The sequence below is a fragment of the Kwoniella dendrophila genome, chromosome 11 (genome assembly GCF_036810415.1).
Source record: "Kwoniella dendrophila CBS 6074 chromosome 11, complete sequence".
Taxonomy (NCBI): domain Eukaryota; kingdom Fungi; phylum Basidiomycota; class Tremellomycetes; order Tremellales; family Cryptococcaceae; genus Kwoniella; species Kwoniella dendrophila.
In genome coordinates, this window is record NC_089486.1 from 1,246,190 (window position 1) to 1,272,178 (window position 25,989).

The 25,989-nt window shown below is 37.9% G+C and overlaps 9 protein-coding genes and 1 non-coding gene across 10 annotated transcripts; 4 read left to right on the top strand and 6 right to left on the bottom strand.

Annotated features, from left to right (window-relative positions):
- Positions 1–166: 166 nt before the first annotated feature.
- On the bottom strand, positions 167–3,155 carry L201_008019 (uncharacterized protein; the record flags this gene model as incomplete). The annotated part of the gene is made up of 8 exons (XM_066223720.1): positions 167–244; positions 325–618; positions 686–982; positions 1,047–1,595; positions 1,653–1,900; positions 1,962–2,086; positions 2,157–2,265; positions 2,333–3,155. 8 exons carry the CDS (start codon positions 3,153–3,155, stop codon positions 167–169), a joined length of 2,523 nt encoding a protein of 840 aa, XP_066079817.1.
- A 594-nt stretch (positions 3,156–3,749) lies between these two features.
- On the top strand, positions 3,750–5,107 carry L201_008020 (uncharacterized protein; the record flags this gene model as incomplete). Its single annotated transcript, XM_066223721.1, has 8 exons — positions 3,750–3,831; positions 3,919–3,983; positions 4,071–4,079; positions 4,161–4,194; positions 4,265–4,335; positions 4,441–4,512; positions 4,629–4,815; positions 4,983–5,107. The coding sequence occupies 8 exons, from the start codon at positions 3,750–3,752 to the stop codon at positions 5,105–5,107; spliced, it is 645 nt and encodes a 214-aa protein (XP_066079818.1).
- Positions 5,108–5,762: 655 nt separating this feature from the next.
- On the bottom strand, positions 5,763–6,518 carry L201_008021 (uncharacterized protein; the record flags this gene model as incomplete). The annotated part of the gene is made up of 3 exons (XM_066223722.1): positions 5,763–6,141; positions 6,216–6,295; positions 6,396–6,518. The coding sequence occupies 3 exons, from the start codon at positions 6,516–6,518 to the stop codon at positions 5,763–5,765; spliced, it is 582 nt and encodes a 193-aa protein (XP_066079819.1).
- Positions 6,519–7,853: 1,335 nt separating this feature from the next.
- On the bottom strand, positions 7,854–9,056 carry L201_008022 (uncharacterized protein; the record flags this gene model as incomplete). The annotated part of the gene is made up of 2 exons (XM_066223723.1): positions 7,854–8,719; positions 8,834–9,056. 2 exons carry the CDS (start codon positions 9,054–9,056, stop codon positions 7,854–7,856), a joined length of 1,089 nt encoding a protein of 362 aa, XP_066079820.1.
- Positions 9,057–9,948: 892 nt separating this feature from the next.
- Positions 9,949–10,905, top strand: L201_008023 (uncharacterized protein; the record flags this gene model as incomplete). Its single annotated transcript, XM_066223724.1, has 1 exon — positions 9,949–10,905. One exon carries the CDS (start codon positions 9,949–9,951, stop codon positions 10,903–10,905), a length of 957 nt encoding a protein of 318 aa, XP_066079821.1.
- A 312-nt stretch (positions 10,906–11,217) lies between these two features.
- Positions 11,218–12,669, bottom strand: L201_008024 (uncharacterized protein; the record flags this gene model as incomplete). Its single annotated transcript, XM_066223725.1, has 4 exons — positions 11,218–11,649; positions 11,783–11,881; positions 12,048–12,202; positions 12,411–12,669. 4 exons carry the CDS (start codon positions 12,667–12,669, stop codon positions 11,218–11,220), a joined length of 945 nt encoding a protein of 314 aa, XP_066079822.1.
- A 570-nt stretch (positions 12,670–13,239) lies between these two features.
- On the top strand, positions 13,240–14,147 carry L201_008025 (uncharacterized protein; the record flags this gene model as incomplete). The annotated part of the gene is made up of 3 exons (XM_066223726.1): positions 13,240–13,283; positions 13,372–13,656; positions 13,880–14,147. 3 exons carry the CDS (start codon positions 13,240–13,242, stop codon positions 14,145–14,147), a joined length of 597 nt encoding a protein of 198 aa, XP_066079823.1.
- A 1,590-nt stretch (positions 14,148–15,737) lies between these two features.
- L201_008026 lies at positions 15,738–15,824 on the bottom strand. Its single transcript has one exon. It is a non-coding gene; the product is annotated as a tRNA-OTHER (tRNA).
- Positions 15,825–16,335: 511 nt separating this feature from the next.
- Positions 16,336–22,611, top strand: L201_008027 (uncharacterized protein; the record flags this gene model as incomplete). The annotated part of the gene is made up of 34 exons (XM_066223727.1): positions 16,336–16,625; positions 16,712–16,728; positions 16,790–16,887; positions 16,955–17,216; positions 17,281–17,287; positions 17,342–17,648; positions 17,700–17,793; positions 17,848–17,951; positions 18,007–18,106; positions 18,161–18,334; positions 18,395–18,507; positions 18,560–18,652; positions 18,715–18,734; positions 18,794–19,003; positions 19,061–19,070; positions 19,145–19,361; positions 19,430–19,743; positions 19,798–20,097; positions 20,152–20,275; positions 20,329–20,445; positions 20,504–20,592; positions 20,647–20,709; positions 20,762–20,811; positions 20,870–20,986; positions 21,040–21,057; positions 21,117–21,204; positions 21,270–21,328; positions 21,382–21,628; positions 21,685–21,770; positions 21,833–21,999; positions 22,065–22,115; positions 22,172–22,244; positions 22,314–22,399; positions 22,472–22,611. 34 exons carry the CDS (start codon positions 16,336–16,338, stop codon positions 22,609–22,611), a joined length of 4,305 nt encoding a protein of 1,434 aa, XP_066079824.1.
- A 163-nt stretch (positions 22,612–22,774) lies between these two features.
- On the bottom strand, positions 22,775–25,736 carry L201_008028 (uncharacterized protein; the record flags this gene model as incomplete). Its single annotated transcript, XM_066223728.1, has 2 exons — positions 22,775–24,190; positions 24,291–25,736. The coding sequence occupies 2 exons, from the start codon at positions 25,734–25,736 to the stop codon at positions 22,775–22,777; spliced, it is 2,862 nt and encodes a 953-aa protein (XP_066079825.1).
- Between the last annotated feature and the right edge of the window lie 253 nt (positions 25,737–25,989).

The following is a 25,989-nucleotide window of genomic DNA, read 5'->3' on the forward strand; positions in this document are numbered from 1 at the left end:
ACCGCGGGATTGTGTTAGATGTGAGTGCAAGGATACAGCACTACTGAGAACCGCTGTTGCTGTTCTCGACCGATGAGTGGTTGCTATATCAGTATACTCCGCATAATACAACAATGTGCATTTTAATCGTTAATTTATCGTAAATTATTATACTTGTGATTAATGTTTACCATCTACTTCCTGGACCTTGCTGTAACCAACCTACTAAATCAGGACTCAGTAGACCAGTAGCAGCAACCAATACCTATTAAGCAATTCAAAATTAGCTTGCGATTATCAACGGTAACAATATGACATCGGATATATTTGACATTGCTGACTTACCTTTGCAGCCATTTCTCTCCCACCACCATCCCAAGTTTTACTGAAAATGGGTCTCAAAACCTCTCCTACCAATCTGATGACTAATTCTCTGGTTTCTTGAGGTGCTTCTCTCTTCCATAAAGCTATATTCTTGATTAACTTTATACGTCGATTCACATATCTTTCCATCGATGTTCGAGATGCTGGATCAAATGCTGGTGGAGGTATAGAACCTGGTGATAATGTAGAAGATATAGTGGATGAGAGTGATAAGAGATGTTCATGGTATACGCCCAAAACCGCTTTCAGTAAAGTCTAGATCAAGTGATATCAGCTGTTTGCCCGTCAAGCAGATAGCTACATTTTGCAATGAAGAACTCACAGTATATTTCTTACTATCTTTACCCATCATTTCTCTTACTACATCAACTAAATCTACTGCTCTTCTAGTCTGACCAACGGAGTATGGATCATATGCTCCAGCTTCGAAAGCCTTAGTAAGTAACGGAACCACAGCGGTCGATACCATCGTAGCTACTAAATCTCCTTCTGGACCAAGAGGTGGTTCATCATCTAGATCCATATCATCTTCTTCAGGAATACCAGTCTTGGGTATAGGCGGATGAGAATAATGATGTAATGAGTGCAACCATGTGAACGAATCAAGAGTTTTCGAGCTCTGTAGTGTTCGCTTGTCAGCTGCTTTTTTCGAAAGTACAAGAGTAACCATTAGTTATACTTACTCTTAGTGGTTCCCAACCAACCATCTCTCCTCTAGCCCAAAATTCCCAAGACTGAACTAAAGCCAAACCACCAAAAGCATTAACGTATTCTTCTTCATACCTCTTTCTCCATCCGCCAAATCTAACTGCTAATCCTTTTTCGGGATCACGGAAATCTTCAGCTTTTACATCATCCAATAAAGCGTGTACTCTTTTCTCTAAATGCGTCTGAGCAACTTGATAATCTTCTTGATCACCTTCAGCTAGACTCGAATCTGTCGAATATCCTTCCTCCTCATTCACCTTTCTAGTGTCCTTGATACGTCGTTTAGTTCTTCTGGATACCCGTTCATCTCTCCGTATTCTGCGACGTGATGAGCTTGGTCCAGCTTCAGATTCTACTGATCTTCCAAATTCATCTTTGATATCTTGTTGTTCGTCTGATTTAGCAACACCAAGAAATAGGGCAAGATCATCACTATCATCTCCTGATCGACGGGTATTGACTAAAGAGGCTCGTTCTTTGAGATGAGCGATAGAATCTGTTTCAATCTTTTCCAATTTTGGGAACTATTGTGATGTCTCGGTATCAGCAGCTTGACCATGATTCACCTACAGCTGACTTACCTTTTCCTCCAAGAAAGACCCTAACATTTCTACCCAATTTCGGAACTCTTCTACCCATTCTCGTTTACCTTCTACTTTTTCCACTTCTTGTCTTAATTCTCTCTCTTCTTGCTCTAGAGAAGCTAAGTCTCTCGCTACAGTCTCGAGATTATGTTCATTCGTCGTTTTCGTCAATTCTAATTCAGCTAAGGATTTAGCTAGTCGTGATTGGGCAGATGAGATCGTTGGTATAGGTCGAGCGGCAGGTACTATAGAGCCCGGTCAGCATGAAAAAGGGTTGGGATCTGGGGCGAGGTCGGAAAAACCTACTTGGTGCAGCTTTGTAACCTTGCTTGACCACTTTTTCCGGTTTCTCATCCTCCCATCTTCCAGCTCTTTGCGCTTGGGCTCTTTCCCATTCTAACGTTTCTTCATCGTCTTCATCTTCTGCTTCACTACGTGATTTGAACGGGATGATCAGCTCATTACTCGCTCAAGGAAGGATATTGGGCGACTGGGACTTACCGTTCCGCTATCATTTCACCTATTTCTCCCTTTAACCTCCTTGCAGCAGCTTTATTAGCTTCTCTTCCTAAATATAATTTATCATTGGCTTCTGTATATTCAGCCATATCTACGAAAATATATTGACAATTAGCTTGACGTCGCATATCCCTGGTTATACTTGATATTCAACTCACCTTCATCACCATCACCTTGTTCATCATCTTCTCTCATTAATCTACTTTCAGGATGTGGACCATTATTTGAATCATCATAAATAGCTAATTTACCTCCACCTAGAGAAATATAATCTTCTTCTTTACCACCATGTTTTGAACTTTCTAATAAAGCTTGTCGTTTTGCTTTTGCAGCTGCTATAGCCGCCGTATCAGGTATACCTGCTGTTGTATCTTCTATTATTGAGCTTGAGTACTTATCTCTGGCTATCCTACTAAGACCTTCCGAGCTGTCTTCATCATCTGCGTCCTCTATTTCAGTTGTTCTAGGTGCTCTAGTTGGTGTAGATGCTTTTAATTCTGATAAATATTCACGTGAATATATTCCACTCCCATTACCATTATTGGTTGACGAAGGTATATTCACTATTGATGTATTAGATGGTGATGAAGGTGAACTACCATAATTTGATAGTTTCATAGATTGTGATAATAAACTTTTCTTAGGTTTAAATGGTGTACTATTACTACTGCCTTCTCCATTATCTTCATCATTATCACCACCGAAACTCAATCTACTTCCACCAGATTTTGATTTTGATTTCCCACTTAAGAGATCTTTACGTTTTTCTTTCTTTTGTGCCTTTTTACGTTCCATTATACTTCCACTTGATTCATCTTGTTCAATATCCATACTGATATCTGCTCCTTCAACAGCAGAAGTAGAAATACCATCTTCGGCGGTTACACTATTTTTAGCTAAAGGTGAACCAGTTGAAGATTCTGGTAAATCAGAATCCCTTGCACGTAGGGATGGTCGAGATTTTGCCCTTTTGATGAACATCTTGACGGGCTTTTTGGGGTGAATGATGAATGGTTTATAAGGGAGACCGTTATCAATATACCCAGTGACAGATATTCAACTTTTAGAGGTTTTCGTAAGTGGCCAAGAAAGAATATCAGAACGCGACATGAAATCGTAAACAGGCTCGTTTACCGTCTCAAGCCAATTTTGCGTGCCTATCACAAAGATCGGTAATATCGCCTAGGGAGTTAGTCGGAGATGTGAGGTCAATTACGTAAATGACTCCAGCAAACTGTAACCTGAATTTCTCCACATCTCCGGTTCAACAGCTTCCCTGTAAAAAGTCACCGATTAGATCGAGATTATTATTATTATTTTCTCATTTTTATCGTTATGTACCTTAACGTGACGTAGTGGGAGGTGTGAGTATCCGATTCAAAATAATAGAATAAGCCTAAATAATCAATCATCTTTTTTTGCACTTTTGGGATCTCCGCGATTATTCGGATCGACATAACAGTACAAGTTTTAGCATGTAGCGAAGAAAAGTAACCCGATAATTTCTCTTCTGCCTTTCATTCAATTTCTCAACTCGAACATCCACATAAATAGGAAAGTACAAATCGTTTCAACATGGTACACAATAGACCACATACAAGAATAGTAGATAGAAATAGGACATTATTGTTAATATGTGATTGTCAAGAAAGGTTCCGTACGTTTCTCACATATTGAATCTTTTTTTCTTTGACATATATCACGGATGGTCGTGTGAGCTGACGATATGTGCTGAATATCTTAGGAGAAGGTACTCATGGATTCAATTATATGTCACAAATGATTACTAAAATGATTAAAGCTGCTAGAGTACGTGCTATATTTCTTGCTTTTTGTGGTAACCCTGGCTCAGTTGCACTTAGCTAATAATGATGGCTTCGTTTCGTTTTCATTCAGTTCTTGAAGGTTAGTTGAAGTTCTGATTAAACTCGAATATTACTTTAAGAAGATGTTCACTTCCACTAACACTGACTTCAACACACATAGATGGCGACATTATTGACAGAACAAAATGGTAGTGGTTAGTCAGAACGGTCTTCGGACTTTCCTTTACTCTTTAAAGCACGCTGATGAGATTGGATCAATATTAGGCCCTACCGCTGAGGAGATTCGATCAGAGTTGCATGGTTCTCAGCACTTGGGAACATACGGAAAAGATTGTGTAAGCTTTTTGTACATGTCAATGCCTAAACGCATTATAGCTCCGAGAGTTTTGAGATATCTTTCTCTTGAAGTACAAAACTGATATACGTTGTGTATCTTACAGTTCTCTATGATCACTGATGAGGTTCGACCATTGTTGAAGAACTATGATAATGTTATAATAGTCGGTATTGAGGTAAGTCAAAAAAGGAGTCTTGGTTACCGGGCGACCCTCGTCATTTTCTCTGTTTACCCTCATTTCACATCTCTTCTCAACAAGCGCTGACGATATCTTCAAATGATAATCTTTAGGCCCACGTCTGCATCTTGCAAACAGCTTTAGATTTACTTGAAGATGACCGATTCCACAGAAGAGTTTTCATTCTTGCAGATTGTATTTCGGCATGTCACGAACTAGAGATTCCATTAGCTTTGGACAGAATGAGAGATACAGGTGCTGTAGTAACTACTAGTGAAGCTATGTTATTCCAACTTATGGGTGAGCACGGTGTTTTATCTTATTTTGGCTGTTTTACCTTTCAGGTATTCGTGTTACCTAGGTCTGCCTTGATGTGATTGAAATCGCTCCAGTGTAGCCTTTCGTATCTTTATCCCCCACTGCCCCTCGAAAGGAAAAGTACTGATATCTTCAAATACCAATCTTAGGTGATGGCACCGATTCGAATGATAAACCTATATCAGATCTAATCAAAGCAGAAAGAGCAAACACAGCAAAAGCTTTAGAGACTTTATTACCACATCCATCAGGTACCGCTACGATCTCAAAATAAATCGGTTCATTTTTGGCATTCATCAAAAAACATCATTCAAGAAATCCGTAACGTTATAAAATATTTTTATCAACATATATCATGTATTTGTGTATATTCGATCGGGAAATAAATCAAAATGTAGTAAGTAGAATTATGAAGGACATAAAGTGGAATTATAAATCGTACAAAGTAGAAAGTGAGGTAAAATCAATAAAATAGAAAGAAAAGAACTGCATCAAATTAAGGCATTATTAGCATGAGCCTGAAGTAGAATTCTATATAAATAAATAACATCGCATGAATCACAATCACAAGCATATTGGCCAAGACAGGGGTATATGATCATTTGGACTGTACAACGTTAGTAGTCATGTCGAATTATCAGATGAGATTTTCAAGATTATGATACTATCTCAGTTCACCAGAATCATTCATAGGCAGAAAAAGAATTTTGCGGAACAATACATTATACATGCGATAATATCATTGACTAAATCTTTCACATTTAATTATAAGAGCCTTATATTTCCAATTTACAAATTCAGATAATTTACGTAGATTATACAACTATAGTTTACCAATTTAACTATATATCATGATACAAAATTACAAAAAATACAAGCACATTTAGCAGAACCATTGATTTCGAACTTTACATCGTTTAGTGGATGGGTCATCGTCTAGGAATACGTGAAGCTTCTTCATAAGTAGGTGGCATATTCATATTCATACCATTATATGATCTTGTATAATTAGGTAAATCATTTATTGTTGATCTAGCTGTAGGTGTAGATTGATATGCTGTTGGAATAGTTTGAATGACAGATTGATCATTCGATGTTGCATTATTATTGGTATTATAATTCATCGTAGGTAAATTCGATGTTGTAGTAGTAGTGGTTGTCGTTGGAGCAGGAAAAGGTGTTACTGTTACTGTAGGTGAATCAATTGTAAATGGTGATGATGATCTAGGTTGATATTGATTATAATTATGAGTTATGGGGTTTGATCTTTGTATCATATCAATTCTTGGTGGTGGTGCAGAGGTGTGACTATAGATATGTGTAGTTCAGATGTTTTAGTTTAAATGATCACAATACTGTATGAGGTATTGAATTATACTTACAGTCGTCTGTGTATATCCGCTCTTCTAATACAGGTTATAAGTATAGTTATAGCTACGATAGCGAAGAAAACGGCAAACACCTAAATTATGGGATCAGAATTGCAAATACATGTCAGTTATTGTTTCTTGACATACATATACCAAATAGGATTGATAGTATAGTAAATTGAATGCTCTTACAGGTATAAATACTTTAGCTGGATTGAAACTAGACGAAGAACCACTGGCTCCAGATGAACCCCAAGTGAGTCTAGGTTCAAGTGATCGAGGGTAGCTCTCTGTGTGTGGGATACTGATATACATGTTGTAGTATATGAGATCTCCAAGTCAAACAAGTAAATAGGTATTATAGTGCAATGGAATTGTGCCGTTGTAAGTATAACAAGTAAATAAAGTATAAAGGTATAACTTATCCATTATGTTTTCGACCATCGCCTCTGCATAGGTATATATATATATATATAACATCTTCGTCTTTGCTTAATCTCTATAAATAATCTCAGTGACCGCTTAAAAGGTATGAGGCTGTGCCGATGATCTACATTATCATTACATGCTCCCCCTTATCTAGCACTGCCAAGAAGTCAATTCCTCTCGGAATGGGATCATAGATGATATCATGCCGAATATAATGATAAAATCTAAGGCACGCTCACTGTACAGCTCTCTCTCTCTAATCCTATCGGAGATGACCTTGTTATAGCTGTATTTTGTATGAGTACCTGATTGTAACTCATATCCGCGGTTTTAACAATCAAGAACTCTCTCTCTCTAAGGTTACTTCTCATCAGAACATACTTAAAATATCTTGCCGCCGAGTCAAGAATCTGAAGTGGAGCACCAAATTGAGTTACAAGCCAAATCATGCCTATCTATGCCAAGTACCCAAATGCCAAGAAACCAAGACTGATGATAACATTAAAATCTTATCAAGGATAACAATATCCAAAGCACGTTTGTTCTTCCATCATACCGGATATCGACATTCAGCTCATAACCGTTATTTGACGGCCGTATGTTTAACAGTAAATAGTACTTTAATAGTAAGATACAAGATGGATACCCCTTATTATTCTATCGTTCTTGATGACATCCATACAGTTTGATCATTCCAGAGAATACTCTGAAAGCTTTCGTGTTGATAACATTGAAATGAGATATCCTGCTTAAGTTGACATGGATCTCTTTGATCGACTTGCGCTGTTCTGACTATATCATTAAGTGACCAAAATGTACCGCTTGATATTCGTCATCGTCTGCAGGACTGACCCAGATAGAGTTAAGATTTGAAGTAGTACTTTATCATAACCTGATGAAGTGAAATAGAAAGCAAGATATAATCGTATCAACAGCAATCCAAGGCCCTCTAAAAGGGATGTGTTCAGATAATTGTTAGCATAGCACCGCTCGATTCGTTTGCACCCATGTTTTGGGCGTTCGAAGCGGTGTACCGTTGAATGGCATAAAATATTATCTAATTTCCGCGTCAACATACTGTACTTCTTACTACGCGCATAGCTAGAACCGAGACCTTGTTATATGTCATATAAATCGCATCAATGCATGAGGTGCTATATACGTATTACTTTTTTCCATCTAAGAATCTGATTTGGTTAAGACATTTCATCACAATTTCATTTAATTATCTCTAAAAGCATCTAATGTGAATTTAACACAATCATCGAAAATATCATCTACACCATCAACCAAATACGGCCAATTACCATCTTGGAATAAACCATGACCTGCACCTTTTACCCAAATTGATTTTGATTTTATACCTAAATCATTTAATTGATTTTGAGCATTATATGAACTTTGAATTGGAACTACTTTATCTTCAATACCATGAATGAATAAAAATTTTGGTTTCTCTGTTTCTTCTTTTAATTTATCAAATGGTAATAATAAATATTGTTTATCTTTTGGAATAAAATTAAATCTACCTTCTCGTGTAGTAATATTTTGTAGATTTTTAGATAAACCAGGTTCAGATAAGAGATAATCTAAATATAAACCTTTATTATAAAAATAATTACATAAACTAATTCTTTGATTTTCATCACCTTCAATTTCCATTGGACAATCACTAATTACATTTTGTTCCTTTGAAAGTAAAATTTCAATTTTCGAATGATCAAATGGCATACCTTCCATTAAAACTTTTTCATCTTTTTTTGTATTTATCCACCAATCTAGTAAAAAATCACCAGCTTGACCGAAAAAATTAATGTAAACTTTAGGTTTAATTTCTTTTGGAATATTATCTAATAAAATTGATGATCTAGATGGATAATCTCCACCTGATAATCCAATTACACCTAATTGATTTACATCTAATCTTATTCCATATTCAACATTCAATTTTAAATATAATTCTGAAGTTTTAGATGCAAAATAATTGAATAAAGTCGTGACGTCTTTTAAAATATCTGATCCATTTGAAGGATATAATAATCTATAATTTGGTGAAATGAATAAAACATTTTGAGCTATATATCGATCTGTGTGAATTGAATTAAATAAATAAAAAAAACAGCAAAAGTTAGTGATAAAGAGTGTCTGATTTGTATTACAGTTAATCAACAATCACAATGACAAAGTTATCTCAAACTTACCCAATAAGAACTGAGGAAAATAAGCATCTTTCTTTGATCCAGAAACTATACCACCACCGTGAAATGCAATTACTCCAGGCAGGGCAAGAGGGAGAGATCCAACTTTATTTTCTTTGTCGATATGCTTATTGATTAAATTGGAAGGAATATAAATATCGAATTCAATTTGATTAATCGGATCATAAGTGAAAGTAAGTGTTTTATAAGATGATTCGATGGACATTGTACTGTATGTTCTTTGAAATATTAGTAGAATTGATTTTCTTGTATCAGGTTATCAATATCAAGTGAGTGGATAAGAAGAATGCTGTATGTGAATGGAACTTGTCATCGTTTTTATCGTCTTTATATATCCTTCGATACTTTGTAATTTCCTTCACTGAATTGATTAACAAGGTAAGTTATCAATATTTCATCCTTCAGCAATTTCCCATTGACATAATCAATATTATTCTACTTTTTCACTATCATCTTGATCTCCGTTGAATGGATTGAGTAAGCAGAGGACGCAATAACCATTAAGGTATAAAGGAAGATATTGGGATTTGGCATATTGTTTACTTTGACGAGTTAGAGTAACTCCGTGCTGTTGCTGTTTCTCAGACCCTTTAATCCTCCACTTTCTTTCATTTAAGATTGTATGTATGATCTCCGTTACTGATAAGCTTGAATTACCTAAAAATGCTGACATGTTCAAGATGAAACGCTTGATGAACATGCTTTTCATGTCAAATCGTTATTGTTCTTCATGATTAATCTTAGCAATCTTGTGGGAATTGCTTTACCAGTCAAAGGGAAATACTCCGGAAATTCAGGAAATTCAGGATAAAAATGGAGATTCTTCAAGCAACTCCGTTAAACATTCGCGGAGATTGGAGTTGATTCCGTGTTAATGTCTGAAACCTCCACCTCAATGTCAACGGTGGTGAAAGAAAGAAGAGAGCAGAGAGGAGAGAGGAGAGAAGCAGTTATAGAGAAGAGCATCGATATCAATCCATTGATAAGTAAGCAGGATCATTTCCGACATCTTGAATGACTGAGCTATATTGGTCTGACGTTTGATGAGATTCAATAGCTGTTTACGGGACTTGCATGGAATCAAGCCAAAATTCACCATGACCTTCACTTCAATATTCAACTCTGATACCTCCCTTCAGGATACTATCAATCATATATCATCTACTCCAGGTTCATTCTCTATCGTATCATCTACGCCCAATTGGCCTTTACTTGCATCATCATCATCATCATCTTCATCATCATCTAGCTCTTCTGACAGTAAAAGTGACTCAATACATATAGCAGTATTAGATTCATCATTCAATCCACCAACTAAAGCACATCAACAAATTGCATTTTCATCTTTTCCACCTCCGATACAGAATGATTCTATTACTTGTTCTTCATCGAGCAACTCACTTGTCCCAGAGTATAATTCTCGATTACTTTTATTTTCAGCTAGGAATGTAGAAAAAACATTAAATCCTAATGATGCAACGGTATTACAAAGGATAAAAATGATGGAAATTTTATCAAAATTATACAACAACAAAGAAGAAAATGGTATTAAAGAAAGTATAGCAGTTGGTTTAATTAATGAACCTACTTTTGTTGGTAAAGCATCAATTATTAGAAATTATTTAAAGAAGGAAAAATCTAGACAAATCATCGAGAATGATCACCACAAAAGAATAGATTTAACTTTTTTAATAGGAACAGATACATTAACTCGATTTTTTTCACCTAAATTCTATCCTTCTGGTGAAATGGATTCAAAAATTAAAGAATATTTTCTGAAAAGTAATTGTAATTTAGTTTCAGCTAGGAGAGGTTTTACAGAAAAAGATAGACAAATAGAAAATGATATTTTGAATAACGATGAAAAAGTTGAAAAATGGGTTTTAAATGGTAAATTAAGATTATTAGGTTCAGGTAAAGAATTTTGGGAAGATATTAGTTCAACAAAAGTTAGAGATGCTATCAAGGAAGATAGTAATTGGGATTTAGTTGAAGAGTTAGTGGGTAAAGAAGTAAAAGATTATATACAAAAAGAAGGATTGTATACTACGTAAATCAGATTATTCATTCCTTATGAATATATCACAATGAAGAAGGAAAAGGAGAACACGAAACACTCATTTTAATACTTTCAGTAATCAAATAGACTCGAATTGTAAAACGGTTGTAGAACGGGACTTGGTCGTTGTACGGGAAGTTTCACAAGACAAGGGAAATATTTATCACTGGCACTGACCAGCGAATCAAATTGCTGACCTATCTAGCGTCTGAAACAGATTTAGTTTCAAACGATACCACCATTGAATCATATATGACCTATCTATGCATATTGTGATTATTATGTTCAAATAGTATCTCCTAATTTCTTAAACTTCAGAATTTCTTTTTTGAATTTTTCTCCAATCTAAAGATTTCCACCAATCATTTACATATTGTTTTTTATCCCAAATACCATATTGATTATCTTTTGTTAAATAAGCATGTTCATATAAATTTAAAACTGCTAAAGGTGTTGGATAATTTAATTTTGAATCGGAGTTAGAAAATAATGATCTTGATGGATTTGTAGATTTTTTATTTAATGGTGGTGGTTGTTGTTGTTGTTGTTGATTTTCTGATATTTCTTCTTTTGATGATTCACTTGATTCGATTGATTCTGATCCTGATGTAGGTGGTTCAGCGAATAAAGATAAATTTGATTCTCTACCTCTTTGTGATCTTTGTGTAACTAATAGAGTACCTGATGCAAAAGTTGGAATTATATCTAAATCCGATGATGAAGTACCACATCGAACGATCTGATCGAAATAAAAATAAATCAGAATATCTAGTTAGTATAGGAAATGAATTTTGGAAATCGTGTAAAAGTGGATGATTTTCGAATGAACAGATAAGGAATCTGATGTATATTATCGAAAAACATTAACTCACCCATAACCATCCACCACCTACTATACCTTCAGCATAAGCCTCTAATTTTTCTTTCAAATCTCGGAACTCTGATGGTACTGATTGATTGTTATCAGCGGTCTATGAAATGTGAATTGTGATCAGCTAACTTTCCCATTGATTGCTGAATCCATGAAAGGTAGCATGGGTAAGGATTTTCGGTATGATAAATAATAATGATTGACACAGAAAATGTGTATCCGGTATTTTAATAAACCATGTATATGCTTTGGAATGGATAACTCACTAATCCCTCTAAGAAGAAACTGTTATTCAATAATAAAGCAGCGTAATTATATGCTAAAGTTAAATCTTTATCTCGAGCTGTTGATGATAAAAGATCTGTCATATCTAATCCATATTTATCCCATTTTTGTTTTGTTTCTGTAAGAGCGGGGTTATCTAAGTGAATTTGATAACATCATATAGTAAATGTCAGTTTATTGGATATTTTAGTCCTTTTTATAAAAATAATATACGCAGGAAGTTTCTGTTTCTGATTCTGATTGAACGTGACAAATAGTGATACTTCTTCGTATTTATCTTCGTTGCCAACATTCTCAAGGAATACCAACAAATAGATAAAATCACTCAATTATCCAATACTCACTATTTACTTCACCTTGTAATCTACTCCATAAACCTAATTGAAATTCTTGTAATCTATCAAAATTATCTTTTGGTAAAAAACCATTTATACCTTGTAAAATTCTATAATCAATTGATTTTGTATTTATACCTGATGATTTTGAAGCTGCATTTAATAAAGATCTAGTTTGTGTTATAGGTATCGTTGTTTTTAAAGGTTTTGATGATACTTGTGATAGAGCTGATCGTAACAATGATGATGATGTTGAAGATCGTGACATTTTGAACGATGAAAGTATGTACCAGTGAATAAAGAGTAAAAATAAAAAATAGATGAGCTCTAGTAACTTGAGTGAATTCAGTATTTACTTTTAGCTCTACTTTGATTTTACCTTTCCCTCTTAGATGGTTTCAACATATTTATATTTCGAACATGTCCCATTTCCCAATTGCAACCGATAAAATCTCGAAAAACTCGAAAAGAAGCTTAATGGGATGTTGGTATAGCACCGTGGGAAATTGCATCGATGATGTTTGTCCCATGCGCTACTCACGTGTTCTGGATGGTACCTATTTTTGGATACCCAATATATAATCGGTGATAGAAGATCTCTAAGTAGGTTCAAGGTATGTCATCATCGGCAAAAACTATCTTTTTCCTGTAAAAACATTATTATTATCATGACGAGATCTTGATAAAATCCCAGAATATATAAACATCAGATCCTTTCCATCTTGAATTTTATCCTAAGTTCACAAATTTTCATATACATAAATAGTCAAAAACGTTCAAACGACCCAATCCAGTAAACCTCCTGTTCAACCAACTCGCCAATAATCCTTAAAACATCATGTCTTATCGTAATGTATTAGATCCTAAAAACACAAAGGTTTCGTGAGTTATTAGTAATCAAATATATCTCTTCATTCCCTTCTGTACACTCCAGCTTTACTGACCGATTGTTGAAATCCATTACGAGTAGAGTGTCATCAACTGCACCAGGATCATCGAAAAAACACTTATTGAACCCTTCCGCATCTGATGAAGGTCAACCATGGTCATCCAACATACCATCTTCAGTTCATTTAACTTTTGACACACCAATTCAAGCTAGTCATTTTGCTTTAACTTTTCAAGGTGGTTTCGTTTCTACTGCTATTTCAGTTTGGGTAGCTAGATCAGAAGATGCTGAAGGTGGTGTAGGTTTAGGTTTAATGATGGGTGGTAAGATTTATCCTGAAGATAGAAATAAGAGACAGACTTTTGAGTGAGTGATAATTAGCACTATCCCAGATTTGATCAAGCATTTCTTCAGCGTGTCTTTCCCTTAGTCGCTATCTCATTCTCTTCTTCCTTCCTCCTCGCTCTTTGTCTTCCTGTTTATCCTTTATACTGTGTCTGTATATATATATCACCTGATCTCATTCCATTCAAATATTAAACGATGTTGTGTTCACCCATATACTGAATATCATTCTTTCCCCATGTAGAATCCCCTTCCCCCCAACAGGATTATCACCAACATCAGAAGAACCACCTTCAACAACTTCAACAGGACCAACAATTACAACTGAAATTACACCTGCAGAAGCTAATTCAGGTGCAGTAAAAGCTCATCCTGATGGTCAAGGTATCATAAAGAAACATAACACCGATGATGAGTTACCTTATTTAACTGAATTGAAGTTGGAATTTGAACAATCGTCTGATCATTATGGTAGAGTCACTTTGTATTCCATTGAAGTGTTAAGGGAATAAATGATAACACTACTAGCATAAGTGAATTCGAACTAGAAGAAGAAGAACAAAATACAGTATGGAGTTACTTGAAGATCTTTAGAGGTCCGACATATTTATCAAAGTGTTTTGTTGAAATTAGTGATAAGAGCATAAGCAACGTATTAGAAGAGAGGTAATGTAACTTTCTATACTTATATATCCATATAATAATGCATTTCATACACGGTCATCAGGAATGCCCCATCTTTTTCCATTTACAAGTAAAGTAGCCAATACTGAAATATCAGCATAAAGGTCAACTATGATCAACCACTTGCCATTAGATTATTTGTAATTGTATCAAGGTAAATTAACGATGAAGTGGTATATCTTGAGGTCTGGTATTGTACCCTTGTCATACGAGTAAGGTATTAACGAAACATCTTTCAAAACATATATCTTCTAACATAACCAGTGGATCGCAGTGGAGTTTCAACTTTTGGTTCCTGAATTAATGTTGATCTCCTCTACATTCATTGATGAAAGTAACACCTCATCTCTGAGTGAATTAATCGATTTGATAGTATATCCTATTCGTTCAAGATCTAATTACATATCTCTTTCTCTAGCTCAACCCCTACGAAGTTGGCCTGTCCTGTCTACCCAGCCTTCGTTACAGATTACTCCAAGGGAAGAAATTTATAGCCTGCTCAAAAAGTTTGCCCTTCAGCGTCACCTGCCACGGGCTTATTTGGCCAGAATAATTAGTTCACGATGCTCACAGCATTGCTATCCTATTTAGCCATGGATACGAACCTGACTTAAGCAATTATGTGAGCTCGGACCAAAAACCAGAATACACAGATTGTCCATATCTCGTATCTCAAGATCGATCATTATGGACACACTTCTGCTATACTACTTTAAGAGGCCGAAAGCTTTCGGATGTCGAGCTCATGATTATGAAACAGGTCCACGCTGTGTCAGAGGACAATGTGACCAAGAGGAACTTCCTAAAACACACCGAATTGATCTTTCATCTACACTAGTCTTCATAGAATCGACTTGTCCCAAATGGCCTGCATATCTTCAGATCTTTTCGTGCTATAATGGGATATCTCGTGACGTTCGAGAAGTGTCGGGATATCCGTGGCACCTGTGACGAAAGAATGAATAGTCAAGCCAGTGAATTATTGCCAAAGCTTGAGAAATTCTCGATCAACCCAGGCCATTGATGAAAGACCAATTTGTGTACATGTGTGTGTGACACAATTTCTAGTCAACTTTGATGACCCCTAACGGGGTCTGAACCGTATCATGGTAAAAAGTGTTCGCGAAGCAGATGTAAAGCTGAATGTGGCACCTTTCTCAACGTCTTTCTAATCTAGCAAACGTCACTCAAATTTCATTACGAGCAGTTTTCTTGATGACCTGCATGTGTAAAGGACTTGGGAAGTCAAGATCCGCTGTCTGCCTATGTGTCAAGCGAACCAACTCTGACTTGAAGACAAGCTGCGATTGATTGAACGCCATTTAACCAATCTCTGCGCCTTTCCTTCTCATTTTTTCAGCCGTTTTCTCATCGTTTTTCTGTGTCTTTTCGCACAAAAACAAAAAGAGTAAGCACTACTGCCCCAGACGGGATCGAACCGTCGATCTTCCGATTGCAGAATCGATCTAACAGTCGGATGCCTTAACCAGCTTGGCCATGGGGCAATTGACGAGAACGAAGAAAAGCACACACACAAAAACATGAATGTTTGTTGGCAAAAACGAAATGCCACGGATAGAAAACAGAAGAGCGGCGTTGAAAGTTTAAAAGTTGAAACGCGCGAGCGGTATTTGCCGCCTTGAATGTGGAACACAAACACGGGGTCTCCACCGATTAATGTTTAGGTAATTTTTGTCCGGTGAGTTCGGGAATATCAAAGTGAGTCATACTCTGTCCTATGTGTAAAATCAATAACAACGTTCGTATGTATCATTTTACAAGTCCTCTTTTCATCCTCATGACCTCTCTACCCTCCATTCAATCCCATAGCATAGCTTTATTCATCCTTTGTACTTGTATTCTTCTTATCTTCTTTCAGTACCCGCTATCTCTACTTAGAATATACCGAACAGATGATAAGAGTAGGAAAGAAAGTATAAATAGCCCTCTTCCTCCAGTTACTCACCCTCTGCTCCCCCCTTTCTCATCATCCACATACAGACATACACATACATCATGTCAATACCAACGCCAACTTCACCCAAATCCCCTCCCTCAACTCAGCAGGTATTTCAACCTGTTCGCCCATCTCCTCTAGCCGCAGGACCACGGAAGAGTCATCCTAGAAGATCATCGGCAGCCGCTGCTGAGGCGGCTTCAGTATCAAGTAGGAATAATTCCAATTTCCTGGGTCTTAAAGGAGTCAATGGGAAAGGCAAGGAAAAGGCTTCAAGCTTACAAGATAGACTCAAGAATGAAGTTGACGGTGTAGTCAAGCGTCGTTCAGGTAGTGTTCTGGGCAGAGGGTAAGCTTCTAGCATTTCAAATCTTCCCCCTATTGTATCCTATGAGAGGAATGAAAGAGTAGCTCTAGCTAACTTATATTTGATAGCTATATATTGAAGACAGGTTAGCAGTCGATTTTATCTCGAAATATATGGGCTTCCGCTGACATGTTTGATTGGTACAGACCATTATCCTACGGGAAGAGCTATGGACTTAGAACTGACCATTCAAGGGGCACCTAATTTCCGTGCTCCTGATGAAGAAAGCTTGAACGTATTTGGGGTGAGTACGAAGTAGGCCAACTTGTGATCTGCTTACTGTCAGCTGATCTATCCCCGACTCCTCTTAGGTGGCTCAACCCACGTCAATAGGTCTCCAATCTATCTTAACCCTTTTAGCTTGTCAACCTCATCGATTACTCCGAAAGTCGACTGCACGCAGAGCTTCTGTACCCGCCAGTCAAGCATCTCCCAAAGGAGAACAATTCGGTAGATCCGCCTCTCAAGCTCCGACCAGAAGCGATTCTTTGGCAATGATCAGAAGTAATGATTCGTCAGATGAATTTCAAGAAGGTAAAGCTATCTGGTTCAGTACAAGGGAAGAGACTTTAGGTGAGTCGACTTACGATTTATCGCTTATTGTACACGGCTAACCAATTGTCGTCCGTTGAAACAGTCTACTGGTGAGCCAAATGATCGTATATCAAATGAAAGTCGCTCAGATAATCATGATACAGTAACGGTCGTCCATACGTTTTACGTGACGCTTCCACCCCTTACCAAACACTCGCATTATCCGATAGAGCAGATAATCTGGAAGATATTGAAAGAAGACTTAAGCAGGATATCCTTGATGAAGCACGAAGATACGGAGGAATGATCTTGACTCATGAAGAGATCACCGGAGGTACAATGATTCCTACATGGGTCAGCATAGACGACGATTCTTTGAGAACACCCAAAGAAGTATGGGAGGATATGAAGAACCAAGGTTATAGAGTGGAATATTACAGAATTCCTATCGCTCCCGATACACCTATCGAGGTAAGCTGTTATGGTCCAATCTTAATGAGACCCATAGCTCACAAACTATAGCACAATTACCTCGACGCATATGTGTCGGCCCTGAAAAACGTAGACCCTTTGACCACCGCCCTTGTGTTTAATTGTGGAATGGGAGTTGTACGAAGTAAGCTGGAATGCAAACCGCTAATGAGCTTTTCCGTAGCTGACAGTTCCACAGCCACCTTCGCAATGTGCGCTGCAATACTCATCAGACGAAAACAGTTGCTCCTACAAGACTTAGATGATCCGTTTTTATCGGCAACGAACTCAGGGGTTGCGACGGTGAGCTACGGGAAGATCCGTACAATTATAGATGAAAGCTGATCACTCACCTTAGCCATCGCAAATGCCTCAAGCTGCCCAATTCCTTGAACAAGCGAGTCTGCAGCAATCTCTCAACAAGAGTCTTTTGAAGGTCACCAGAGTTCTGGATAGGAGTAAGCTAGATCCTAAAATTCCATTCCTAGAAACGGCTAACTCGTAATACTCAGATCTACCTTCCAAGCATCCATCAACAGCTATCGATCTGCTCACATCTCAGCCTACTTTATTGGAACAACTAAGAAAAGCCCATATGGGTGCTTATCAGATTGTCCAGAGTCTGTTATCCAGCTTAGATCATGGAAGACTGATGAAGAGGTTAGTAGACACGGTTATCGACAATTGTAAGTTCAAGCTACGATGTGCAACACTGGAGATTAGGCTGATTGTCCGCGTCTTCCAAGGTGATGCTGTCATCAATTTGAGGGAAAATGTAATAGAACACCGTATCAAATATAGTGTAGCTTCAATGGACAATAAGAGCAGACAGGTTTATTTAGATAAGGCATTACGATCGGTATGTTCCTCATAGACAGTCAATCTTGCTGCATACTGACATCGGCTGTAAGCTCGAGCAATATTTCGACTTGATCGTCTTCGCCTCATACGTAGATGAGGAAGATGCAGGAACTACCGGAGTCACATTCTCGTCTTGGTTGAAGGTAAGCTTCCTGTCTGAATGTTCTGTATTTTATAGCTAAGCAATTGCTGTCTTACGATCTAGAATCGCCCGGAGATCTGGAAGTGAGCTGGCAACCACACCGTACGCCGGCACTATGGCTTAGCTGATTATACTTTCTTAGCCAAATTAAAATCATGCGTCGAAGTGGTGGTAACCGGTTATTCGCTTTTGCACCAGTGAACGATTTGAGTCTTATTTCTCGATCATCTGAGCTTGGGGAGAAAGGCATCAGCGCGCGAAGAGACCTAGAAATGTCCGGTGGAAAGGTCTTGGGTGATGAATGGGCAGAACACGTAGTGACTAACAGGGCAGGAATTATGCTTCGTGCTTCGTAAGTAATCCTGCAATTCCAATCAATAATAGCGGTTGACTGATACTCGCACTACAGCACGTTACTTGTAAGTTGCTGTCTGTGGATAAACATGCACCGCAACGTGTTCATTTATCAAGCTTACCTATCGTGTCTGTCTAGAAATCCGATCTATGGTTATCTAAATCCGCCTCATCCTCCGAAGGTGTCAGAGGAGCAATTGGCTTCAGACAGGTCAAGGGTACTACTATCTACGCTACTGGCCAGCCCACCGAAGACGCCATTTCTACCATCTTACAGAACGTACATCAGAAGTCCCCTCACATCCAGAATGTGATATGGGTTTGCTTAAGGGAGGAGCCTCTGGTCATGATCAACGGTGAGCGTTTGTCTTCGCCATCCTGCTCTACCGTTATACTTCAGCTGAATCAATACTATAATTATCAGGATCGCCATACTGCTTGAGAAGGGATAGTGTGGCTTTGCGTAATATGCGTGACTACTCCGGTGTATCTTCATCACGTTTGGAGGTCCTGGAACAACGGTTGAAGAGTGATGTGGTGGCAGAGATCGATCAGTTCCAAGGCAGAGTATTGCTTCACACTGAATCGGCGGACGGCGAAGTGATACCCTTATGGGAAAGTGTAGATGCCGTGGATGTCTCCTCTCTTCGAGAAGTCATGGAGGATGCTGCTGTCGCATCGCGAGATGTTCATCTGCAATTCGTCAGGATACCAATCACTTCCGAATCATCTCCTGATGTAAGTTTGCTGGGCGTCTCACGAAACGACAACAGCTTACATATCCTTTCACAGTTCCACGATATAACCGAGATTCTTGACTTATGTATGAGAACAGATCTTACCAAATCCGCAATTATCCTGAATGACCAACTTGGAAGAGGAAGAAGTTCCACAACAGCTGTCATAGTTCTCCTTATCGATAAATGGCTGAAATCTGGTAAAACAGTCTCGAAATCTTACTCACTCACTCCAAATACACCTTCCAAAGGTAGACCACCAATGATCAAGAAATCGGCCGATACCCAAAGAACAAGTTGGCAAGTCATCAATTCTTGTTTAAGAGTTATTCGACATGGTTTGGATGTTAAACAGGTAAGCTATGCCATCGGATTCTTGCTATCGTTTAGATCTAACACTTCTACACAGGCGGTAGACGAAGCTATCGATGCTACTGCGACTCAGTTTAACCTTAGAGAAGCTATAGAAAATACTCGTCAAAAAGCTCAAGATGCCCAAGACCCAGCTGTCAAGCAGAAACTGACTGAAGCAGGTAAGTCAAGGGAAGCAAACGATTTACATACGGCTAAATGAGAATCGTTACAGGCTTACACGATCTCAAGCGATATTACCACTTAATCCTCTTCCAGGCATATCTGGATGATAGAGCGCCCGATGATGAAGAGCCATATTCGTTTGAATCTTTCATAAGACATAGACCTGGTAAGATACTAGTCTTGCTGCATTGTATGATATTTTGGCTGAGCAAGGGAACCACCAGTCTTCAAAACACTAGAGAAAGAACTGGAAGAAGGCGGTCTGCAAAGCTTAGCCCCAATAGAAAGGGTAGATCCTGCTGATGGAATGGCCGTGAGTTATTAGCTGAGATGTTTCAAGGAAACAGCTGACAGATGACTATGATAGCTTCCCGACGAAGTCTCCCAAGTAGTGGCCAACCGATCTGGTGCTATTTTATCAGCACAGACTGTAAGCTATATAATTGTATGCAAATACACGATCTTAGCTGATTTCTCTTTAGATACTCAAATCCGATTTCTTCTCTGGCTTGCAGAAGCAGAGTTTGCCAGAGTAAGCGCTGTCGTCCACAACCAAGTAAGGCTATCAGCTGACTAATTCGATTTTTTAGACGAGTGGAAGGTGCAGCCAACTACAGACGGTTGCCCTTAACTCTGGAAGAAGAGATGGAGCAGAGTAGAAATGCGAACGGTGATAGCAAAGATAATCATTATGTGTACGGAACAGGGTGAGCAGTTGTTTTGTCAATTGGAAACAAGCGAAAGCTGACATCTCATGTAGAATGCCCTCGGCTTCTGGGTAAGTTGCGGAAAATCAAAGGTTCTGTCGAGCTGTATTGACCCAGTCTGGATCTGTAGGCTTCGAAATGCTTTGGAAAAGATGGAAGCAGGTCCCAACGGGAATAGAGAAGTTACTTGGACCTCTTTGCGGGAAGAGCCCGTACTAGTGAGTGTGATCTTTGCTGGAATCCTGAATTTGGCATGGGGATGAATTCTGACTTCTCGACACAGTACATCAAGTCTCGTCCACATGTCTTAAGATTGATCGACAAGCCTGTGTCCAATATTGAGTGAGCTGTGTGATTTCCCTGTTAAGAAGTCGCCAACTGATAATTCTGTGTAGAACAACCGGTGTGACTGCTGCGGTTGTCGAGCGTATGGAAGTTGCCTTGAAGCGTGATGTAATACGTGAACTTCGTCAAGGCAACGGCCGTCTACTTCTGCATGATGAAGTGGAAATCAAACCGCATGAATACGATATAATACCTATATGGGAAACACTCGAGGAGACCGAAGTCATGACACCAAAAGAATTGTACGAAAGCGTTGCAGCTGAAGGTTACAGGGTAGATTATGTTAGAGTGGCTATTGTAAGTCAACGGCATGTTATTGTTGCCTCGGATATTACTAAGTGATTTGTCTATAGACCGATGAACAAGCTCCACTACCTGTAACATTCCAGGTATTGGTGGAGAGAGTAGCTGAAGGCTTGAAACAAGGGACAGACTTTGTGTGCGTTACATCCAAGCAGGTTTTTCGAAAAGTAAAGCTAATTATCGGTCATCGTCTTCTAGCTTTAATTGCCAAATGGGTAGAGGCAGAACAACAACAGGAATGACAGTAGCTTGTTTGATCGCTTCCATCGCAGCAGATCATAAAGATCAAGTCCTAGAATTTGATGACTCAGATGATGAGACTGATCACGATGAACCTATGCCCGAGGCACATCATTATTTGAATGGTAAGTCCAGCTGGAAGTTATATGAAGAGTCGAACCTATAGCTGATCCATTTTTGGCGGAAATAGGAGAGTATAAAACAATCTTGCAGCTGGTTACTGTAATGTCACATGGTAAAGGTACGTCAGCTGTCCGGTCCCAAACGAATTCAGCTGATGAGTGTTCTCGAACGTAGAGGCCAAAAAGATCACCGATCATGCTATCAATCTCATGGAAGGCGTACAGAATCTACGAAAAGCAGTATACGAGTAAGTTCCTCTAAAGAAGTATCACCTTTCGGAAATCCCGCCCCCTGCTAATTGGTTGCACTTTCATAGCTTCAAACTTTACGTAGATGCCGCTGAACCCGGATCAGCTAAACATAAAGCACAATTTACTAGAGCTATAAATTACTTATACAGATGTACGTTGAATTTCAGCTTTCATGATCCATGAGGTTACACTACTAACGTTTTCAATGAATTCTACTACTTAGATGGTGCACTTATTGTATTGGCAAATTTCCTGTTGGAAACCAAAGAGAAGGGTATATCGTTAGAAGAGAGTGATTTCGTAACTTGGTTCGATCAACATAGGGAGATTGGGTCTATTCTAAGCAGGAAGTCTTTGGATTAAATCAGGTGTTACGGGAGGAAGGGATTTGGCTGGAATGTTTTGGTTGCCGAATTATCTTACTGACTTGTTCGCATAATATCATTGAATTATCTGATCTATATATGCATATATATTACATTTGTGGTACTACAATCATTATTGGCTGCAAACGCAATATACTTCATCATTCGCTATAATGGTTACCACCTTGGCCTTGCCATCCATATTCATAATTTTGACCTTGACCTTGCGAAGACTGATTATTCATCATTTGTGAATACTGAGCAGCAAATCTAGGATTTATAGCAGGTACACCAGCTGAACCTGTAGTCGGCTGTTGGGATTGGCTGTAATTCTGTTGAGATTGTTGTATTAGGTTTTGGTGTGAAGGCTGTGGATAATTTCGTTGTTGTTGGCTGTATTGGTTATATTGAGGGTAATTAGATGATTGTTGCTGATTGTTGTATGATGGCATTCCGGTTTGAGGTTGATTAGGTTCATAACTATCATTATTACCATTGAAGGTATTGTATAGTTGTGTTTGTTGTTGCTGCTGGTGCTGGTGCTGATGTTGGTACTGAAAGGGCATTTGCATTTGCATTGGGGGATATCCTTGTTGTTGGAATTGAGGGAAGTTATTTTGTTGTTGTTGTTGTTGATAAGAATGATTCTGTTGAGGATAATATTGCTGTTGCTGCATCATTTGATGTTGTTGTTGAAGATTATTATATTGTACGAATGGTTGTTGTGGTAGTATTTGTTGTTGAGTCAACATAGGATTCATAGGTAAAGCGAATCCCTGATGAGGATGAGAATTATTCTTATTTGAAGAATTTGATTCTCTTCTTTGATGTGCTTGTTGCCCATGTCCACCTCTATTATTAGCACCACCACCTCTACCACCTCTTCCTCTACCTCTATCTCTACCTTGACTTCTACCTCTACCATTATTACCTCCTCTTGGATTATTACTTCCTCCACCTCTTTCTCTTTGATTATTTGAAATGGGTTCATCATCAATATTTATATCATAAGGTTCAGGTAAATTCCTAATACTTCTAGTTGATATTGTACTACCACTACCACCAAAATCTGACATTTTTTCCCAATCTTCATTATTTATATCTATATCTGGAACTAGTTCGGTATCACCACCATATAAACTACCTGTATCAGGTTGATTAAAATTCATATCTTGATCAGGATGATAATCAAAATGCGGTCTATTTGGTAATCCAGGTATTTTTGATTTAGATGTTTTAAAATCACGTTGTTCTTTATTATTGTTATTATTATTTTTATTCTTTTGTTTTTGTTTATTTTTCTTTTTTGATTGTTTTGATTGTAATTCTAATTCATCATCAGAAAATTCAATTTCATTTTCATCAATTTCTTCATCATATATATTTGATGCGTCTGAACCTTTAAATTTTGGATCTCTAACTTTTAACATGTTAACAAATGATTTATAATTATTATTTAAACAATAATATAATTTTGTTCCTATAATCAAAGATTCAGAAGAAGGATAAGGAAATGGTGGTGGTGGTAATCTAATCGTATAAAATGGTGATGTCAATGGACCAAATGTTTCGTGTACCTATAGATTGTTAAGAAAGTTATTAGCTTTCCTTAATGATAAGAAGCGCCTAATCGCTTTATTTCATTGTGATATGCTTTAAAGGGAGATGTCAACTTACAACACCTAAAACTCTACCATCTTCCCAACATAAAACACTACCTTCTTCTAACCAACCTTCATCGATATCACCAGGTCTAGATTGCATAGCTCTGACAACGACTGTACCAGAAGATGTAAATTTAGGTTCTTGTGATGTGGCTTTGGTTTTTCCTGTGGTAGTTTGTAATGCAACTGTGTTTTCCGGAAGATTAGCGGGCTTTTCTGATATTTCACCTTCTGGAATTTCACCTTCTTCTTCTTTAATCTCTTGTCGAACATCTATTTCACCTTTAGCATCAGAGTCTACAGGGTTTTCTTTTATTTCTATCGCATCCGGCTTCGCATCTTCCTTTTCCATCTCTTGTTTGGCAGTCTCAGTCGAGTCTCTTGTACTAGTTGTGTCGTTATCCTGCATTTCATCGTTAACGATTACCCCTTCTTCCCCTTTGCTCTCTTTGATAGCTTGTTCCTCTTCCAATTTCTTCTTTTCTAACCATAATTCAACTTTTTTATCTTTCATCCAAGATACAACATCACCTGCTAAGCTCAAATTTTCATTTTTAGGCAATTGTGTTAAAGGTGGTTGTGGTACAACAGGTAAAGGAGTTTCATGTATTGAAGTTATAGGTCCCGAAGGTAATTTACCACCATCTTCATCTACATCTTCATCTATATCTATAAATATTTCATCCTCATCTTCATCATCTTCATCTTCTTCGAATTCCGAATCTTCCATGAACTCTAATCCCATTTCATTCAATTTCCTCAATGATATACCCCCTTCTCCATTATAATTTTCATTTAGCTGAGATTCAGGTTGATTAGTCGAAGATGATGATGATTGTATTCCCATAAATTCATTCAATTCCTTTTTCATTTCTTGATGTTTCTCTTTTGACATAGGTTTATCATTTTGACTACTTGTCTTTTTGTCTTCATCTTCGGAATCTGATTCTTCCTCTGAAGAAGATACGAATGAACTTGAAGAATCCGAATCTGAATGTTCTTCTTGGGATATTTCCTTTTCTTTTCTCTCACTTCCCACTTCAAACCCGTTCTTTAGACTTTCTTCGACTAATTTCCTTTTATCATTAGCCGACATTGATATTGGTGGTAATGATCCTACAACTTCATTCTTTGATACCATTTCCATGATCAAATGTAAATCTTGTGGAATATGTGGATTTGGAGGTATTTTGAAGGTTGTTGAGCTTGAGCCGCTTGATAGGCCAGATAAAAGTGTAGATGGATTAACATGATTATGGGTCTGGCTCTGAGGTGTCTGATGAAGTTGAGGTTGAGATTGGGATGGTATTTCAGGTAGAGGTTGAGAACGTGCAGGTTCAATAACATCTTGTTCAACTTGTAAAGCAGCTTCTAATTCCGCATCGCTATTGTCTGAGACTTCGCCATCCACCTTCATCTCCTCCTGTCGTTGTTGTAAATTTTCCTGTATTGCCGACATGTTGATCAATACGTCTTTGCGTTGTTCTGTACATACAACAAGAGAAAGAAGAAATAGTATCACAATTTCATGATCATATAGACCCAAATTCAAAATTGTTTTGAAAAACCTCCACCCCTGTTCTATGGTGACGCAACAGAGCGGCGATCGCCGGTATCTCGCTCTATCTTGAAAAGGCGGTAGCATAGCACCTGTTCTTTGTCAATAGATGCATTATCGAGAATTGGATTTAAAACCAAGCATCATCAGAAGC